Below are 21,735 nucleotides of genomic sequence, written 5' to 3' on the forward strand. Positions count from 1 at the left end.
AACACACCACCCATGGAAGTGTAATGGGGCACCAACCTCACTATCCTTTAGACCAGCGGTTCTCAACCTTCCTAATGCCATGACCATTTAATACAGTTCCTCATGTTGTGGTGACCCCCAACCCTAAAACAGATAGAGGAGCGGTGTCTTGGTTCCTAAGACCATCGGAAATATGTGTTTTCCGATGGTCTTAGGTGACCCCTGTGAAAGGATCGTTCAACCCCCCAAAGGGGTCACGATACACAGGTTGAAAACCGCTGCTTTAGAGAATGGGCTAAAATGGTTTTGTTCCTCCTGACGTTTTAGTTGGCGGATTGTCCTTTCCCAACTTACTCCCTTTTGTGTTGCTTTTATGACTGTATGGTAACTCCATGTGTGTGGTTATGTGACCATTAGGCCAAGAACGGGAGACATCTCTTGTACTTTTAATGAACATGCAAAAGGAGGAGGCAATATGCAGCCAGGTAATATGCAACACCTGCTGGGAATCCCTATTACACAACCATTAAAGGTGCAGGAGACCCCTCCAGTTCTCACTCTGCCTACCCTTGGGGCCAGTGGAAGGCAATCTTGTTCTGGTATCTTTTCATTGGGGGGCGGGTTCAAAAACCTTTTGGTAAACCTTGGAGCAATGCTGTGCATATCTTAAATGTTCCTCCACTTCGTTTTCTCCATCGTGAGCTGAACCCCAAGTTGTTCTGATGATAGTGATCATGGGTTTGTCATGGGTTTTCCAGCCCCTTTTGCCAACCCACCATTTTGCATGTGCAAAGGTGGGCAATGGGAGGAAATGAAGAATGGGACAGAGGAAGGCTTCTAGACTTCAGCCATAGGACTTGAACCCTAGGATCCAGGGCCGCCATTGGCTCTATTAATGGGGGACAGGTAAGATTGCTCTGTGCAATACAAATCAGGGCTCCTGTACCTTTAATGGTTGTTCAGAAGAACGGATTTCAGCGAATGAAGCTTGGGTGAGCATCAACACCAGCAACTGCTCAAGGTACAAGGGCCCCGGTCCTGTTATTACGGTCGTTGTTAGCGTTGCGTAACATAAAACATTCCAAGCAACCAATTAATTAATTAATTTTTTCTAAGAAGGACGGAAATATAAATAGACTGGCGGACTCAGTCCTCCCGACCTTTGCAGCCATACAAGAGAGAAGCCTTTTAGTCCAGTAATAACATCCCTCCATAAATTGAGGCATGTTACACAATGCAATTTTGTCTCTGGTCTAAAGAGCAAAGTAAGCTTCTGTTGACACACACACACACCACTGTTAGTACCCTTTTCGCATGTCCTGGCTTTTACTTATATGCATGTTCTGCCTTTTACCGTCTCCTAGGGATGTGTTCTCCCCCCGTCCTGGCTTCCATTACGCCGCAGTGTTATTGCGTGGACATTTATATGCAAGTCGGCTATTAAAAATAATTGTGAGTTTGTTTGCAGCTCTTTGGTAACGCTTTGGTTGGAGGAGCAATGCGCAGCTACCGCTTCTCTCCAACGCAGCTGCAGATGCCATGAAAATGAAGTGTTAATCCTCTTGCGCAGTCTCTCGATTTGTAGCTCATTTCCCTTCATCCCAGCTTCTGACCTCTCTTTCTCTCCTCCTTTCCTCTCCACTTGGCTCTTTGCTCTCTTGGTCATTGCTCCTTCTGGAGTCAGCACCTCCTTCCATTTAACCGTCTTTAATTGTTTCCTCTTTTCCTCTGCTTCCTTTCTTTCCTCCTTGAAGTCTGCCATGATCCCTGCAGTGTTTTAAACAGGTAAAAATCTTGCCCCAAACCCACTTTCTTTGGCTAATTATCCTTTCTATTCCCTTTCTGTTCAGTGGGTCCTTGGTATCTGCTGGGGTTTGGTTCCTGAGCTCCCCATGGATAACAAAATCCATGGATGCTCAAGTCCCATTAAATACAGTGGCATAGCAAAATGGTATCCCTTATACAAAATGGAAAATCAAGCCTTACTATTTGGAATTTAGGTGCTTGAAAACATCCGTGGGTAAGGAGGATTAATAACTGTGGATTAATAAGAACTAATTTTGCTTAAATCTATGAAAATGCATGAAATAAAGCTAAGGGGAAGGATGAAACAGATCACTGCAGAATGAAAAGGGCAGTATTTTAACCTATTTAAAAAGCCAGGTCATAACCACTCACCCAAAGCTTCATTTCTTGAATGCAAGGCCCTCTCTTGAGGCCTTAAACACCTCTATAATTGTTTTGGATGAAATCTTTTTCAGCCTTGTTTTTGATCAGCATCTCCAACCAAAAAAATAGATTTCAAATATACATCTATGTGGGTAGGGAAATCAAACTCAAAAGTGTGGAAAAGGGGGAACTGATGGGTGCAGGATTTGCGGAAAGGATCTAGAAGATTTAGTGGGTGAACTACTCAGTCTGAGCCAACAGCGTGAGCACCATAATAATGCAATCTTACGTCATGTTAAGAGAAGCGGCATTTCCAGATCAGAAGAAGCCGTTGTTCTTCTCTATTCTGTGCAAACCAGACCAATTCTAGAGTCCAGCATGAAGTTCTGGGCACTTAAGAAGGATATGGGCAAATGGGAAGATGGTCATGAGGTTTGGAAACTTAGGATCTCAAATGCTTTCTTCCCAGAAAAAGTAGATCCATTGAACCAAAGGGACTTACATAAGGGTCGACTTAATAAAACCCATTGATTCAAGCCACAATCTGTCAGCATCGGAAGAATGCCTTGCCTCTCTTTCCAAGAAAACCCTAGGAGAGACTTTGCATGATGGCTTGGAAGCAACGTCAGTCGGATAAATTCCTGTTATAGTCAAGCCTGGTCCCATTGAGGAGATGCTTAGTCTAGCAAAGTGTAGATGCTTAGACTTTTAATGTGGTGTTCAGAAGAAACATATTTAATGTTTGATAGACTCCCTCATCATTGGAAGTTCATGCTTTAAGAGGAGCTGGGTTCTTAGTAGCTCTCTTTGGCATCTATAACTCTACTTTCTAAGCAGTTGGATTAGGACTTCTTTGGTTATATATAAGCAGAACAAGGAAATTCCAGAATCCAGCTTTGGGTCAGTGGGAAGGGACAGAAAAAGGGGCTTGAAATCTATATTGAGATACCCTTTCCATGTAAATAAACACACAATTGAACAGGAAAACTGGGAGAAGGTGAAGGAAAGGGGGGGGGGGTTTCAAAAATCAATACATGATTCCAATTCAAAATCAATACATGAATTATGTGTATGTTTCTGCATTTTTGGCCAAGGTTATCTGAGAGGAAACCGCCATAATAAGCAACCAATGGTCCTGCAGTGGAGCGTTTCTTTAGTTTGATGTCTCTGGTCTGTTGATGCTCTCAGCCATGCGTCCACTGCATTGTTTTCAACCCACGTTGTTTTCTTCTTCCTCTCCCGAACCTTTCCAGGTAAACAGAAGTACCTCTGTGCCAGCCGCAACGACTGCACCATCGATAAGTTTCGGAGGAAAAACTGCCCTTCGTGCCGCCTGAGGAAATGCTACGAAGCCGGGATGACCCTCGGAGGTAAGAGCGCATGCTCTGGGATGGAGGGGTCTCTGGTTCCCTATTGGCATCCATGCCCTGCTATTTCTGAGTCGTGCCTCGAATGAGACGGGAGATGGCCGCCTGGCTGGGATCTCAGCTGTTGCCATCATTCCCTGCTCCAGAGCAGCTATACCTTGGCTGGGTATTAAACACAAGTGCCCTTGTTGGATGGGTTTTTGGCACACTTGCAGACTGTGTCGAGTCAGAAGACCAAAAGGGACCCCTGGCCAGGATTGTGAAATCTCATCCTGTTTGCTGTCAGGAAGGGTCAAACTATCACTATTCCCAAAGAGAGGTCTGGCCATGGCATGGATCAATACCAGCCTGTAACTGAGCCCAAAAAGGCCTGTGTTCCACAGACTAAAAGAGAGGAGAGTTGCAAGGTTTATTAGAGAAGGCATTGTCTGGGGGAATGGCCTAAATATGTTCAAAATACTCCTCGTTCCATTCGAATAGAAAGTAATCCAACCACACGGGATTTGCAGGAGTTCGGGTTTTTGCAAGGGCCCTCCAAAAATGGGTAAACTCTGCCAAAAAAGGGGGGGAAGCTTTATGGTGTTTACTGGCCTATCGACTGAAATCTGCAGAAATGCACACATTTGGCCGTCTGTATGCTTCTCATGCATTCAGATGACCATGCGTTTTCGACACAGAGAAGGAGGGTGAATATTCAGGATGATTCCTTAAGAAGGTTTACTAGAAAGGTACTCCCACAGAGAATGGGACTTAACTTCTCTAATTTATTTCCTATTGATTTTTGCCACTAACAATCTAATATGCCATCAAATGCTATACAAATAGAGAGAAGAAGGAAAGAGACGGTTAAAAAGAGACATAAAATGGAAACACAATAGGGCTCTGATCCTCCCTAGCCAAAGTGAACTGAAATGAAAAGTAAAAGAGCTTTTAAAAAAGACATGATTGTACCTTTATAGATCCAGCTAAACAGCCTTGACTATAATTACTAATAACTGCAAGCACAGATTATTACATCGTTAGATTTCTTAGTGCTCAGAAAGTCCATAAATGCTTTCTGGTCTTTCAGAAATAAGCTTCAGTTGACTAATCCTTTAGAACCAACGTTAATTTGGCCATTTGGGCAAACTCAGCAACCATAGCAATCCATTCTTCCATCGCCGGTGCGACAGTCCTTTTCCATGTTTGTGCAAACAGTAATTTTGCTCACATATGGAAGAAGGACTTGACCTCTTATGAAGCGGTCATCATGGGGGACTGGGAGACCATACTTTGAAGGTCCTAGTGGACCTTGGGCAAGTTATGCTGTCTCAACCTTAGAGGAAGACAATGGTGGCAAACCTCCTCTGAATCGTAAATCTTGCCAAGTAAATCCTGCGACTAGGTCTTCACCAGTTCAGAGTTGACTTGAAGGCACCTAACAACCATAACAAGAGTCAAGTGTGTTGCATATTTTTGACTCTGGGAGACCAGGATTCAAATCCCTGCTCAGCCATGGGAACCCAGTGAGTAACCTTGGGTTAGTAACACACTCTCAGCCTCAGAGCAAGGCAGTGGCAAACCTCCTCTGAAGAAATCTTGCCAAAAATGAGAACTGGAGTAGTATAGTTGGACTAGGAATCCAGGAGAACAAGGATGGATGGGCATCTTTCAGGAGAGCTTTAGTTGTGCGTTCTTGCATGGCAGGATATTGGATTAGATGGCCATCCCAACTCTATGCTTCTAAGCTTCCTATCCCCACTCAGCCCTCAAAACCTTGGGCAAGTAATACTCTCTCAGCCTCAGACAGAGTCAAGATGACCTCTGAAAAATTCTTGCCAAGGAAATGCTAGGAGAAGGTTATTGTAATTCATAGTAGTCCTAAAAGCACATAGCAAAGAACAACTTCTGCATTAATAGTGCTAAGTCCTGCTGTTCATCCCAACCAGAGTAGACCCATAGACTCAACTGGGATTTATCCACATGCTGATGTTATTCAATAACTGGTGGGAACACATGATAGGACCTTCTTGGTGGCTGCCCCTAAACTTTTACCTCTTTTCCAAAACCCTTTTCTCAGTCCCATCACCTGCACAGAGTACAGTTGGTAGGAAGGCAATGTGTATCGGAGATGCCCAATGCACATGAGAAGTGCTCACCGCCTAGAAATGTCCAATGTGCCGGCTGGTATGGTCAATAGGGGATTCCCCCCTTTTCATACTTTAAAACACATTTTAAACATCTGTGTTGTTACAAAATTTCACTCTGGACTCTCTAAGTATTTGAACATTTAAAAAGCTCTCATTTTGAAAATAATACTACTAATAATTAAAGTTTAAAGAAATGAGATTGCACAGAAAGGCGCAGTGCGACTGTAATCCCCTCTGGAGGTTGTTTGTTGGGTTGTGTTTAACACTGCCCTTCCCAGGGGCTTACAAATGAACAGTTGGAGGAATGATCCGCCAAAATGGGTGGATGTTAGACAACAGTTTGGCTGCTACTCTGGCGTAATGAATGGGGAAAGTGGCAGCTACTTTGAATTTCCCAGGAATGGAAAAGGCACCTCAGGGAGGTGCGAGAACAAAAGCCTTTTCTGCAGCGAAACAAAATGGCGTCCGATCCCATTGTCTTCTGGGAAAGGCTTTTGCCTCTCCTGCGGACGAGAGATGAAACAAAACGGTCAGCTTTGTGGCAAGCAAAACAGAGGCTTAGATTGCCCATTTGCGCTCGAAAATATTTGGTCTTATACTCTGAGTCCAAGTCCCAATATTTCCCAAAGCAGTTTTGGAGTTTGGAAGGGGATTGGTATGAATCAACTGGTGCCAGCTTCTGCCCACCTGCCTTTATCGGGGCAGAACACTCCTGAAACCGCGCTTCAAAAAGATTGCAGTTTCTCTGGACATGAGCCCAAAAAGCTTGGCAGCCAAAGGTGCCCTTTGGATCTTGCCTCTGCTCCGGTTGGACCCAGCGCAAGCGCCCTCCCTCTCTCCGTTTGGAGACACATCCATAAAGGTACTCTTAAAAGAGGTTAATTATTTAACTTGTTAGGCATTATAAAACCCCAGAGCAGCTCTTTGGAAAAACTGACAGAAGTTTGGCCAAGAGGTGAGGCATTTTCAATGTCCCTTTTGAATCCCGGAACATAAAGGAATATAACAAAAGGAGGGAGGGAAAAGTTGGCCAAGATTATATATACATCACAGTCTATATTTCTAATTTTAGGGATCTGTTGCTACACTGAAGAGAAGCAACAAATCCTAGTTAGTGAACTGGGAATATGTACATCTGGGCACCAGCAAAAGCGTGCCAGTGTGCACCAGCTGCTTCCAATGCACAGCAGGCACTTCCAATGCACATTGGTCACTTCTGATGCACATTGGTCTCTTCCAAAGCACATTGGTAATTTCTGATGAGAACTGGACACTACTCATGTGCATTGGTCACTTCTGATGCACATTGCACACTTTTGATGGACAGTGAGCATTTCTGATGAGCACTAGGCACTTCTCATGTGCATTGGGCATGTCCAATGCACATTGCCTTCCTACCAACTGTACGTCTGCGCAGGTGGTGCGATTGAGAAAAGGGCTTTGGAAAAGATGTCCAAAGTTTAGGGCAGCCACCAAGAAGGTCCTATCATGTGTTCCCACCAACCACAGCTTTGAAGATTTTGGGACTGAGGGAAAATTTAAGGACCTAGCCAGGATTGTATAAGAAGATACAGTCTGGCAGATAGCCCAGACCTAAGCTAGAATTATCTTATGGTCAACATGGGCATCCCTGCCTTGGGATTCTTTGGTTAGGTCTTTGATCTGTTGATGGCAGCCTTTGACCAGCTGTGAGCAAGTGACCCTTAAGCCCCTTTCAGGGGCTGGGCAACTTTTGGGAAGGAAGAGAAGTCAACATTTCAACATCACAAAGGTCTACCAGTGGTTCCCTCTTGGCACTCACTTTTTCTGGGTCAACCTTTGGCTCTGGACCAAGTTCGTTGTCCATCTTGAAGCCATGAAAGGCTCCTCCCTTCTTTCTTTTATCTTCTTGCCTCTTTTCTCCCTTTTCCATATTCCTTTCTCTTTCTGTTCTGGTGATGCCCTTCGTCTTGGCTCTCCACAATTCTCTGAAGCCCCAGACCCAAGCAAGGTCTGATGATTTGGCCAGCTTTTCTCTTACCGTTTAAAAAAGTCAGAGGAGGGGATCAGCTTCAGATGGACTATTTAATGGAGGTGCCGGCACCTGTTTATGAATCATGCACCAACTCAGAATATTAAAAAGCACAGAATATTAAAAAGCCTCTTGGCTTTTCCCATCCTCGGTTGGTGCTGAATCACTTTTGCTGGAGCAGTTTCCTCCAGCTGTCAACAAGAATTTACTGGTATTGCTTTCTCCTTTGAGACACGAATTCTGTGATCCTAAACATAGTTACCTGGGAGCAGATCCCATTGGGCTCAAGAGACCTGCGTTCGGCATAGACGCGGCGCAGAGGTTTGAATTGTAAACATATCAGACTCTGGGGCCTTTTCTTTTCAGCAACATGATCCCTCTGAGTTAATCCCATCCGCAGACCAGTGATAATCCCACTTAGTGTTATGGTGCTGTTGCATAAATACTGACTCTGAAAGATGTGTAATGTGTTTTCTGCCAAGGAAATACCTTGATCCTTATGAAGTGAATAGCAAGGCAGAGAAGTTAGCATGGCAAGATGCCCAGCACATTAGCTTCAGAGTAGATCGGGGTAAGCACTCGCACATCGCTCCAGTTTGTATCCGGTGGAGCGTCCCCTTGGGAAAATGAAATGCCCTTTTAATATGAGCAGCTAACTTCAATTTCTCCTTCCCAGTTTGGATGCTGTGCTCCCCTTAAAAGCCTAGGCATTGAAATTGCCTAGTTGGATCCGGCCCAGTTTCCATTGAGTCATCCCTAATATTTGCATCCCATCTGTTTAGGATAGAATAAGTGCAATAGACTCTCAGCAGACACTCTGGAAGTTCGGGATAAGCATAAATGCAAGGAAAGGGTTGTGCCATTGGGAGAAGTGCTGGGATCGACTTCTGCCGGGGAGTATACACACTCCGGAGTCTGGGAAAGGTGGGATTGGTGTGCAGCCAGGATCCCAGAAAAAAGGGGTTCCTCTGCATTTGTAATGAGTCTATTGCAAGCGTCAGGTGGTTTGTGAAAAGTTTCGTTTGAGTTTGCAACTCTTAAACATTGAAAGTTTTATGACAGGCTGCACTAGTTATTGGGTCATCAAACCAATTCATCCCTTCGGCTTCTCTGCGTAGGTTAAAATTAGCTGAGGTCTTCACCCAGGCCAACTTAACAGCTTTTCTTCTTTTTTAAGTGCTTGCTGCTCTTCAAAGAGAGGAGGGCACATGGTTTTTGGAAGGGGTGCGTTTTGTCCTGTCTGGCCCAAGCGAGGGGAAAATCAGGGTGTGCAAAATCTGTCAGTCCCCTCACTTGTGTTGACTTTCCATCCTGGGTTCATACCAAGACTTTGACCTTCTTAGTTTCCACCTGAATAGATCCACTGAAACAACAGGAACTTGATACGGTAAAGTCTAAGTTTAATTGATTCAGTGAGTCTCCCCTAGTTGGTATTAACAGATGTAGACATTTGTGAAATGTCCATTGGTGCCATCTGTGTATGCCTTTCCTCTGATATGCAAGTTGATTTGTTTGGTTAACTTAATTTACACAACTTTACCCCACTGATGAAAGTGTTTCTACATTGGTTTTGCCCATTCTGTTATGTATGCTTTAGCCATTTCCATTGTAAAGTGGGTATATTGCTCTCTACTGCCTTTGCTTCTTTGAAACACCCTGAAACCCTTGTGTGAATACTTGCAGCAACATGTGCATTTTCTCCCAATGAATCTCCAGAGATGTGAAGATGGTAACTTTCATGGCTGCAGTTGCATCCCACTCAGATTTCTTTGAGAGACATGAGTTTGCCTCTCTTAGGTGAGCAGTAAGGAGGATGGATGGATGGAGTCCTCTTCTTCAGCCTCTTAAACTGGGCGGAATTCAGAGTGCTGATTTTGACCTTTAAAGCCCTTTATGGCTTGGGTCCAGACTATCAGAAAGACCATATCTTACTATGTGACCCAGCACAGGTTTTAAGGTGTTTGAGGGAGGGCTCTCTCTTTGTCTCACAATCTTCACAGGGACATTTGGGGAGGACCTGGGAGACAGGGCCTTCTTGGTGGCTGCTCCAATGCTGTGGAAATCCCTTCCACAGCCGGTCTGATTGGTCTCCTCCCTGATCTCTTTCTGCCAGAAGGTGAATGACAGAGCTTTCTGACAGACTAGGCTGAATACCCACCTCCCCAAACTACAAATCCTAGGATTCTGTAGGATAAAGTCATGCCAGTTAAAGTGATGCCAGACTGCTTTAATTCTGGATTGTGGCTACACCGACAGTCTGTTAGTCATAAAGCGTTTTATAGGTCAAAACCAGCAAGCTGAACGTTGTCCAGGAACACACCAGCAGCCAGTGAAGTTATTGGAGCCGTAGAATTGTATGGTCCTTGTAACCATCCCCGCTTAATACTCTTTGTTGTCACTCTCCATCTCCCCAAGGACCACACCGCATCAGGTTGGACTCCTCCAGAACTCCATTTTGGGTGACCAGAAGTGGCACTGCAATGCCGCCTGTTGTTTTGTAGGAATACCTACTCTCCAAACAGCATTGATTAGAGAAATCTTAATTGCTTTTTCCCCCAGCCATAAAACTTCTTTTCAGCATGGAAGGGGGATTTCTTGGGGCTTTGACTGGGGTTCACAAGGGCTGCAGGGGGTCACTGGCATATGTTCCATCCCTCCTCTAGAGTAGCAGCGATAACCTGACAGCCGCACTTGTGAGCCGTTGTCACAGGGAGTGTTTATTCCCACCCCATTGTGCCTAACCAGTGGCCTCAAGGGAAGTATGCATTTCATCCTGACCTGATGCAACCGAGCATGTTTTGCTGTTCAACACAGACAATGTATTTGTAGCCTTCAATGGCTGCCAAGGCTCTGAAGCTCTGTAGTCGCAGATGGTTCTGCAGTAGGCATCCATGAACTACCAGCTGTTGTCTTCTGCTCATGTTCTTCTGACCATAAGTAGTCCCACAAATGGGTCAGAGGGGTGGCATGTAGACCACTCCAGGCATTTTGGAGAGCATGAGATGTGCTTCTCTTTCCACTCCATCACCGAGTTCTTCTGCAACATGCTTCTCTGAGTGTTGCTGTTCCATCAGCCTGCCAGCACAGCAAAGGAGGACAACCAAGGAGTCAGATATATAAGCCACAGGCAGAGCACTTCTGGTAATTGCCTAGAATTAACTGATACATGCACCCAAATTACCAAAATGCATGCTCCCACAAGGCCAACGCAAGCGCCATTTAGCACATCATGTGTGTGTGTTGGGGGGGGGGGGTTAAGTGAGGAGGGAAAGGTAAGGCCAAGCCCCTGTGTCTTGCCATTGCTAAAGTGTTGGCAAATGGGCTCGAGAGGTTTTCGGCTGCAGGTGCTGAGCTGGGTTTCTGCACTTTCCAGGTCACTTTGCTCCTCCATTTAATTCACAGGCAGCTGTCAATCGCAGGAGGAATGGGGAAGCCTTTGCTCTTGTGTGAGCCGCTCCTCCATCTCCGCTCTTCAGTTCTCTTTTGGGAGCAGTGCATTTGCCCACGAGGGCAAAGGGACGGGAACATTAACCTCCCAGATTGGATTGCCCAGCAGGACTCTTGGTTGTGCTCCAAAACAGGGGCGGGGAAAACATTTCAGTAGATCCAGGAAAGAATCCAAACTCTGGATTGAATTGTGGAATGCAGAGTCAGAGTCCTCCTTTCCAAACAGGCTCAGATTAGCTCCAGAAGCCTTGGCATCCTTCTCCCCTTGACATTTCCAAAGACTTTGGGCTGTTTGCAACATTCAAGAAAGCTCTTTCATCCTTGTCAGAAAATGTGGGTCAATCTTAAGTCCTTGTTGGAATGGATCTCGATTCCCATTACACTTCTAAAAGGACCTTTGGGCCCGTTAGCAGCAAAGAGCCAGAGCCCACTGGCCAAACCATGCTCATATGTCTAGTAAACCCAACTCTCAGGGCAGAAATCTGATCCTCCCTGGAAGAGGAGGGCTTGGCTTGGTCCTTGGCTCTCATGTTCTGCTTGCTCATGTTGAGCCACGTGGTGCAAAGAAGCCCTTAAGTGCGTTTGTGATACAGGGACAGTTGAAGTGGAGAGAATATTCACCATTCTCCATCTGCTTCTCCTTCTGAAATAGATAGTGAATATTTACAACTGTTCTTCCATCCCTACTAGTGGCTTTAGAGTGGGTGAAGCATTTTCTTTTACGTTTTGAGCCTTTATAGCTGCCACAGCAGGTTGAAACCTATGGAGATGCTCATAGTAGGTATGAAAACAAGGATTAGAGGAGAAACCTTCAGCCTTTCTATGTTTCACTTGGAGAAGAGAAGACTGAGAGGTGACATGACAACCATATTCGACTATCTGAAGGGATGCCAAGGAGAAGATGGAGAAAGCTTGTTTTCTGCTGCTCTGGAGACTTGAACACAAACCATTGGATTCAAATTACAAGAAAAGAGATCCTACCTAAACTGTAGAAGGAACTTCTCTCTCTTTAGAAAGGGCCATTTGACAGTGAAGGAGGCCACCTTGGAGGATAATGGACTCTCCCTCTTTGGAGATCTGTAAACAGGGTTTGGATAGGCCTCTTTTCAGGAATGCTTTAGTTGTGTATTCCTGCATGGCAAGGGCTGGAATAGATGGCCCTTGAGGTCCCTTCCAGCTCTAAGGCTCCAGTTTTATGATTTCAGCAGCTCTGTAGGAATGGTGGGTGAATTACTCAAAATAAGAAATACATGTTCTTTTGGCTCCCCTGTATGGCTTTTCTTGGCACACGTTTTGGAATACATAAGTTAATGAGTATGTGGGTTGTTGTTTTTTAGTGGAGAGTGAGCACTTCTTGGGTCCTCGGTGGCATTTTTACGGGATTTTTTGCTATCCCATTATGTGTAAGGGCTTCCTAGTCAATAAGACATAAAAGCAGGAGGAAGAAGCGGCAGGGAGAGTGCTGCTGTTTATTGCTTGGGATGCAGCAGCAGGAGTGCATCGCAGCCAGGAGAAAGGAGATGGAGTAGGACCCAGTTAAAGGATAACCAAAATGGACATGGAGACATTATCATCTCAGTCTGATCTGGCTGGTTGGCTTCAGTTCACAGCTAGCATTTGATACATATTTGGCAGTGTCTGTCTGTGCCATTCGCAGATTAGTTGGTAGTTTCTCAAGGAATACGTTCAGGCACTAGTTGCACCACACACTGGAGTCCATCTGGGTCCCCTTTGAGTTGTGGGGCTTCCGGGGGACCTCCGCACAACTTCCCTTCCCTTGGATGCAGCATTTTATTTTTTCCTTTTTGCATGCAGAAAGAAACCAGAGCCAGCCCTCTTGAAATGCATGCTGGTTCCTCCTGGAACAGGGACTTGGTGGCACTCTTGTCGCGTTATTTATATGTTTATGAGTCACCTTTCTATTTAAAATTAAAGTCTGCAACAAACTATTCACCTGCAACAAAGTGGGTGAGGGGTAAAGAGGTTCCTCCTTTTCATCCTCATCCTCCTCTTTCTTGGCATGTTCTTCACTACTGTTTCCTCATTTATCATTTACAACAGGAAAATAAAAATAACCCTATGCTCTTCCTGAGTCAGTCCTGGTTTATCAGGAATTCACGAAGGTTGGCTGATGCTATGAAGACCATTAAGGATAAGGGTAGGAGACACTGCCCTCCATCTGGATGGACTTCTTATCATCTCAGTTAGAGTTGGCTAAATGGAAGAATCACAGAGTCATATCCCGAGTCGACTGACGCTTCCCCCATTCAATTGAACCAACAAGTATTTGCATCCTTTTCTGATTCTTCTGATGTCTGGGGAAATTGCTCAGGAGAGGAGCCGAAATGTACAAAAATGGATATTTCAGCACATATGGGCCTAAATCCAATGGTTAGTCGATGAGATTTACATAAAAGCCCTGCCAAAATACCTCCTCTGTCCAGACCAATCCTGGAGCAGAGCAGGTAAGTGTACAGTTCACTCCTTCCACCCAAAATCCACATTGAACGCAGCAGGGCTTTCATTTACAAGACAAGATCAAAACGTGCAGATGAATGGATCACATATATTAGCCTTGGAAAAGATCTGCTGCCTTTCTGAGTAGATGAACACAGGATGGTCCTGCAGGATGGGCCTGTAGTACAGTTAATATACTTGACACATCTCTGGAGAGGAAACTGACTTTGCACTTACCAAGCAGGCTGAGAATTGCCCAGACTAGCATCGGCCACCAACCTGGCAAGAATATATTAGCCAGGGAGCCACAGTTAATTGCTATCCTTTAATAATGTGCTTGTGGGTTATTAGAACGAGGCACAGGACATTCTCAGCCGATGAACACTGCAGCAATAGCCCAGTCGGGTCACTCCCAGGCCAAAGAGCTGCAGATATTGCAAAAGAGAGGAGCAGAATTCACATCTGCCTCATTCAGAGAGCCATTGCAATATATTGGTTTTGCAGCTGGACTCGAACCCTGTGCAACCATGACATCAGCCATGGAAACCAACTGGATAACCTTGGACAAGTCACACTCTCTTGTCATGGTCATTGCCTTCTGCTAGTCTTAGAGGAAGGCCATTGCAAACCCCCTCTGGACAAATCTTGCCAAGAAAACTGCAGTAGGGTCACTTGAAAGTCTCCCTAAATCAGAAATGACTTGAAGGCATACACAACAATGTTGAAAGTGAGGTCTCCCTGGAAGATCCTAAGAGTAGACCTAACTTTAAAGCGGTTAAACTGTTACAGGAGTTTTGCGGGATCCAGAAGTTGCTTTCCTCCCGTCGAAACCTCACTGATATTAAGCTAGTCTGTTTAGTGGATTAATGGACTCTCTTTTGCTGGAGGTTTTTAAACAGGTTGGGTGGCCACCTGTGAAGGAGACTTTGACTATGGGTTTCCATTACTGACATCATCCTTCGTTCTTCATTCATCCTTCTGACTCTACAGTTCTACTACACACAAATATGCACAGAAAAAACGTACTGGTCATGAAACTTGGTTATAACATTCACAGTATCTGATGAACCAGAGTTCCACAGAAATCCTCTTCTCAAAAGCATTGTTTATTCAGGGTCAGCCAAAAACTACTAGTAGTGCTGGTGTCAATTCCTGAAAGCATGGAAGGAGTGTGACCCTCTTAAGGTCTTCATATGGAATCAGGAGCTTATGAAAGCTTCTCGGTGTTGTTGTTGTTGTTGTAAACTGCCCTTGAGTTGACTCCGACTCATGATAAGACATCTCCAAGCCTGTCCTGCACTGGTCTGCTTAGGTCCTGCAAATCCATGCCCATTTGACTGCATAACCATGACCTTCCTGATTAACTCCATCCATCTGGTCTTTCTCTCTTTCTACTTCCTCCACCTTTCCTAGCATTATTGCTTTTCCTGGCTTCTCATGATGTGGCCAAAGTACGACAGACTCAATTTGGTCACCTTGGCTTCAACTGAGATTTCAGGCTTGATCTGTTCAAGGACCCATTATGGCTTTAAGTGGCTCTAAAAAGGGATGAGACACATTCGGGGAGGCTAGCTTGGTCAGTGGCTATTGGCCACAACAGTCAGATGCAGCCAGTATTATTTCAGAAGCCGTAGGAACTAGATCTTGCCAATACTCGAGCGTGAATGGTTTTCTTATCCTTCTTGGACCTCTGCTTGAAGCAGAAATATTGGATGAAACAGGCCCAGCTTGGATTGAGGTAGAATAGGCAGTCCATGAATAATACTCTTGCTTTCTCCACCTTCGTCATTCAACACTTGTCAAATTCAGTTTAATAGTATTTTCAAAGCAAGGCTAAGGCTGGTGGAGCTCTTGCGGTTTTTTGGTTTTATGACACACTTGTCTCAGAACCAAAAAATTGGTGTGGATGGAGGTGTTGAATGTTTGCGTTTCATAAACGTTGCGGTTTGTCTTTCAGTTTTATGTAAACCTGTGTTAATCCGGCAACACTCAGTTTGGAACTGTGCTTCGCCAAATAGAAGCGTACGCATTGTATGCAATTAGGTCTTGAAAACATTTCTATACTCAAACCTCAGCCCTCTAAGCTCATTCCCTCTTTTGGCGTCCAAGTTTAACAGATTTGTGTGTTGTTGTTGTTGTTGTTGTTGTTTTTTAATCTTACACATTGTCAGCTTTCTTTGGAAGCTGCTTCTGGGGCTTTTGTTTTCCTTCCCCAAGAAGCCACTTTATTTATTTCCTTTCTTAATGGGCCGCGTTTCCATGTCGGAGGGGTGAAAACCCCACAAAGGTCCATATGGAAAATAATCTGTTCTGAGCTTCACTTCGGCCTCAGAAGGTCTTTGTATTTAAAAGACCATTCTTTCCAAAGCCGTTCTGGATGAATCATGTATGGCAACTCTGGGTTTCCATTGGACGTTGCTATGGGGGGGATTTGGATAGATCCCAGGGCCAAATGGCCAAACTGGCCTGCGATGAAAAGGCCTCTTAGCAGCTGGCGAAAGAGAGTCGCCAGTTCGACTAACTGCGGTGCAATGGCAGCAAAAGAGGCTGGCAGCCGAGGCAAAATGTGGGCCGAGAGGAGTTGTAGCAGCTGGTAGACGTACAAACACACCATAATTTCAACATGTTCTTTGTTGTGGAGCTGGACGGACTATTATAGGATAGCAGGGTTCTCTGGAATATTCTCAAGGAAACTGGGGGGGAAAGGTCCCGTTGTTTTGGCTTCTGAGCCAAGAGCCCCGGTTTGGTTTCTTGGAGCTGCGTGCCTTCCCTTGGCCTCCGGAAACAAATCTTTGCTCCCCTTCTATTGCTGCATCCCAGGCATGGAAGAGGAACCCACACCCTGCTCCAGCCTCATGGCTTTACTATCAGACAGTCATGACTTTGCAAAGCTTGGGTAACTGCAGACCAGCAGTGGAGAGCAGAGCGGTAAATGAGTTACTCTCTTGCTCATGGGGTGCCTTTGAGAAACCCGTAAGGGAGGGGGAGAACTGAAGCGACGGAAGGATCCGGGTGTTATTTTCTTCCCTCCGACCCACTCCCGGATTAGCTTGCAAGGTCTGCCATGCTCTAGAGTTACAGCACCTGCCAGATGGTAGCCAGCCTGGCAGAGCAGAGTCTTGGCCGCTCAGCCGCTGGTCCCCCCTTGAGCCACCTCGCATGCCGAGTGTGTTAAGGTGGAAAGCACACATCATCAGGTGTTCCAATTAATGGGCTGTTAAGGACAATCAGCTGTTTCAAATTTGCAAGTAAATAGCCGGGCAAGGTGAGCACAGAATGGGCATTTAGGGACTATGCCGTTCTTGTCTCTGTCGGGCACTTCATCAAATTGGCACCGTTGACAAGACATCGGTGACCTGTGGCGTGACCTGTTCGTTCAGGGTCAAGGGTGTCCCAGCGAAAAGGCTTAGCATCCTTGGTCAGCTCACAAATCCCTGGTGGCTGGTTGTTTGTGACGAACAAACACAACTCCACATTCTGTAGGGCGGATCATCCTCTTGGTGCCAATGTTCCTCTTCTTCTTCTTTGTGGTCTCTGTGACTCACATCACATGGGAGCAATTGCACAGATGACCACTTGAAGAACCACAATTATAGGTAGGCAGCCTGTTCTTCTTGTTAGTTGCCATCCAGTTGGCCTCAACCTATGGCAACCCTATGAATGAGAGACTTCCAAGAAGACCCCAGTTGTTCAGTTGTATTGTTCAGGCCTTGCAAATTCAGGGCAGATTGAATCGATCCATCTGTTAAACATGGTCTTCCACATTCCCTACTGTCTTAAATTGACCTCAAGGGGCAGGATATAAACAAGCTATTAATAATAATAATAATAATAATAATAATAATAATAATAATAATAAATCTTACCAAGCGCAATCTCTTTGTCCAACAAGTCACTTCATCTCATGATATGTCAGCCTCATCTTAGTTATCTTGATGGTTCCATATACCTTGGTAAGTTTGCTTACACATACAGTTGCATTTTTTTCGCCAACATACAGTGTACATAATGAATCCATGGTTGTGTAAGCCAGGTCCCACACATGTAACCACTTCACATGGCCCAGAATCCTATTGTTAGCCCCGACTAGAGTAGAGCCATAGAGTCAAATGGATTGACCCATGTGTTGACAGTATTGATCATTGATTCAGTGGGTCTGCTCTAAATAGGACTAGTCAAGAGGATCCTACCCATGCAGTTGTGCATTCTTGGATGGTGCGCAACTTCATCAATGCCTTCAGAGTCGCATTTGATTCACTGGGATTACGGAAAGAGTCCCTGTGCATTGTTCCCCATTGCACAATGGGAAACTCCACCGGCATGTTGATGGATCCACCATCAGTTGCACGATGCTGGTATTCGGCAGAAGGGGGTGTAGCTACGCAAGTGTTGATTTGCCATCCAGAAACTGGCCTGAGGCCATGGAATCCTCTTTCACAAAGTTGTAGTGATGATTGGTAGCTGTGGTAGATCTGTCAACAGCTATTAAGCGCAGTAGTTAAATAGGTCTCCCATGTTCAAAGTCTCTTGCGTGCATCACCATTCTCTCTTTCATTGAACTTTTAAAAGATCTAGTGCGTTTACATAGAACTTGATGCAACGGGAATTTCAAGGGCTGTAGGTACTTCCGGTCAAACTTTTGTTCCATTGAAATCTTAAATAAGATTGTCAATGTCAGCCAAGGGAATGCGAGGAATGTTCTTTTTATCTATAGCTTTTTGGTAGGTTTTTCGGCCGTGTTCAAGAAGCGGTCATCTGCACAAGTCTATGGATGCCGGCCGTGAAAGCCTTCTCCTTCACATTCTTTTTTATCTATTTATCTGTATACAACTGTTCCGACTAGGTGAGGATGGCCCCAATTAATCCTCTGCCGTTCCACTTTTTTCCCCAGATACCTTTAAAATGTCCCAGTTTCCACCTTTGTCCGCAGCTTACTTCAGTAGCTGCAAACTGAATTGAAAGTGCAAAAGGAGTTTGCACTGAGCTCTGTAGCTGAAGAGGAGAAAAGGAGGCAAAGTAATGCCCTCTCATATACATTCAGGCAAAAGCAAACTGCAGCCTCTTCTGTCTAGTAACTTTTGCCATCTTGAGCAGACTCTGATGTGAAATGTTGGGAGGATATGGAGTCTCTCCATCCATCCATCCATCCATCCATCCATCCATCCATCCATCCATCTCCACATAAATGCACACCGGCATCTATCTCCTATCCCTCTCTTTCTCTCTCTCTCTTTCTTGCTCCTGCTTAATTGAATGTTGCAAGTAAAGGTCATCCATTCGCAAGGTCATGTTCTTATTTGGGACAAACTGGTAAAAAATGAGAGCTTTCTCTGTGTTTGTGTGTATCTGTGTCTCTCCTTCCCTCGCAGGTCACTCTAACCCTTTCTGCCTTGTCTGTTTGATCTTTGTTTTTCATGGGAGCTGAAAAGCAATGGCGAATTAGTGCGCCGTATGCTCCCATTTCCAAAACCCTCCCTGGGCTCTGGGTTCGCTCTCTCTCTCTCTCTCTCTCCCACGGCATCCAAGCGTCTTTTCAAAGCAGGATGTTTGCTATTAACCGTTTATTAATAATCAGCCAGCAACTTAGGACTGGAACCAGCAGCAAAGCAGGAGAAATTGGGCTGCTTAGAGTGAGTGGGTGGCGGAAGAGAGAGAGTGCTTCATTGCCTCAAAACTCCTGTGTCTGGATGCAGAATGGCCCCTTAGTCTCTCTTCCCCCAAATAAAGCACAGACCTCCCCATTTTGGTCACTAGGGTTTCAAAAGGTTTCTTGGAGGCAGGCAGTACTTAAACTCCCGTTTTGGAATCCGAGAGAAAGGCGGGATAGAAATCCCATAAATAAATAAAATATATAAACATCCCTTCCACAAACCTTTCAGGTGTTCTTCATGCAAACTGGTATTGGGATTTTCTCCATGAATTTGCCCCTTCCCCAGAAAGCCACCGATCTGGAAAAGACCCCAATGGCCGGCAACCTTTTCACTTCTCTAGGCATTCATGGCATTAGGACCCTTGGCTCTACTCCTAAAGACCATAAGTTCGGGTTCAAGTATCACTAGGCTTAATGCTGAACAGGTGTCTCCAGGCCAGCGGGGCATAAAGGAATACCTGGCCCACTGGAGAAGGGGAGAAGGACCAGTGCCAAAAGATAGATGGAGGCCATGATCTGAGAAATAGCTCGAAACTAAATGTCTGCTAGCATTCTGTAGACCTCGGCTATCATCCACCCAGAGTGTCCAGTGCCACAACAAACCACAAATCCCAGGATGCCATGGCAGGGGAAGTGGTGCCAAAATGCATCAATCCTGCACTGTGGCAGCAGCATATTAAGGAATGCTTGCAATCAGTGTTGGAGGATTCTGTCCATCCAGGAGCAGATGAAACAGAGGGATTCGTTCTCCAAATAAGAATGATTCCCCCCCCCCCCCACAAAAATTGAAACTTCCCTTCAAATTTCCCCAAATGGTCCAGCATTCCACTAACTTAAAACTCCAGCTGAGCCTTTAGAAATCAAGTTTAGGCATCCCTTGCAAAGGGGCAGGACGGCAGGTGCAAGAAAAGGAAGAGTTCTAGGGTGAGTGAATTCAAAGATATAGCCATGCTAGTCTGTAAAATTGGTCTGTAAAGAGATCTTGTAGCACCATTGAGACTAACCGAAAGAAACAAGTTGACAGCATGAGCTTTGGAAGACTTGAGTCTACTTTCTCAGACGCATTTGGGCGAGTGGTTTTCCCTTGTCTTATCCCCTACAAATGCTAGAAATTTGGAGACTGGAGGAAAGTTTCACGGTGGAAACAGTGCCTCCATCCCCTCCCCATCTTTGCATTGGGCACATTGTGTTTTCTGATGGGGGAAAAGGGCCTTTAAAATGAGTAATGGCTCTCCCTCCCTCTGGCAGAAGTAGCCGTCCTTAAGGGAACATTCCAGCTTTATGGCCTTGTGTCCGTCTGTCGATGGGAAGCTCCATCTCGTATTACAGAAGGCTCTTCTCTTGGCTCCTAGGTTGCCAACTTCAGCCCCCTTTTTTCCCTTAAGTGCATTTCATGCTTGACCTGGCGTACCCCAAAAGACCCACCAACCCACCTCCAGCCCAAGGCTTTGGCCACTTCCCTCCTCTGTTGCTTGAGACGATGCACCAGACGCTGCGCTGAAGTGGATGGATCAAGCTACCGCTGTTGTTTTCCAGCCTGTGGCAGGTTTTGTACTTTAGCGAGAGCAGATGAAAGGCCAGTGTGTGGGTTATTATGGGGATCTTCCCTCCCCACTCCTCCTCATTCTAGTGATAAACACAACGTTTAATAAACATCTCCCCTCCATCTCTCCTCCTTTTTCCTCTGACACACGCACAGACTTACATGGAGATCGGTTTTATCCATTTGCGGAGAGCAGTTTTGCTCCTTCCAGGCCCATTGAACTATAGTTATTATCAGCAAGAATCCAGGACATATTTACTAAAGGGAGACAAGGGGAAGCAAGCGGAATATCTGTGTTTGCAACAGCTGTGCAGCAAAGACAGAAACTGGCCGTTGTTCCATGTTTGTCGGAGTGCCTAGCCTGTCAAAATGACCTCTTGTTGCAAAACAAAGTTGAAGACCTACCAAGCAAGTGACTCTTTGCTCAAGGTTGCCACGTGCGCAGAGCATTCAAAACACAGAAAATACTTGCCATCTCTAGAGAAAGCGTTTCTTCATTTAAGGTCTCTTAAAATAAACTGCGGGTCATTTTTTCCTGGGGTGGTAGCTCCAACTGTCAACTTTGTAAAGTTTCACCGTAGGTTTCTTTTTCATCTGAAATGGAAATCTCGCTTCCCTATTCTCTTGCTCACTGGTTTTCAGAGCACTGGATCATAGAATGTAGAGTGTAGATTCCACCAGATCATAAAATGATTGAGTTGGAAGGGTCCGCAAGGGTCAAACCCCCTGCTCTGCAAGAAGACACAACGACAGCACTGTTGAAGGATATCTGTGGAACCTCTGTTTAATAGCCACCACAGAAGGCAGGTCTACCATTTCCCAAGGACATCTGTTTCACTTTCAAAGAGCTCTTAACAGTCAAGAAAGCCTTCCTAATATTTAGGTAGGATGTCTTGTAATTTATACCCATTGGTTCATGTCCTAATCTCTGGAGCAGCAAAACACATGTTCACTCCATCTTCGGCGTGGCATCCCTTCAGATA

General features: G+C 45.3%; 1 protein-coding gene across 1 annotated transcript in view; it reads left to right on the plus strand.

Moving 5' to 3' along the window:
• Window positions 1–21,735, plus strand: part of AR (androgen receptor) — a 127,175-nt gene that overhangs the window by 70,328 nt on the left and 35,112 nt on the right. The window contains exon 3 of the mRNA XM_089536384.1: window positions 3,402–3,518. Coding sequence (XP_089392510.1) covers window positions 3,402–3,518 — 117 coding nt within the window. The remainder of the gene's footprint in view (window positions 1–3,401; window positions 3,519–21,735) is intronic.

Source organism: Sceloporus occidentalis, unplaced genomic scaffold, assembly GCF_023333645.1.
Source record: "Sceloporus occidentalis isolate IW3139 unplaced genomic scaffold, rSceOcc1.0.p SCAF_8, whole genome shotgun sequence".
Lineage (NCBI taxonomy): Eukaryota > Metazoa > Chordata > Lepidosauria > Squamata > Phrynosomatidae > Sceloporus > Sceloporus occidentalis.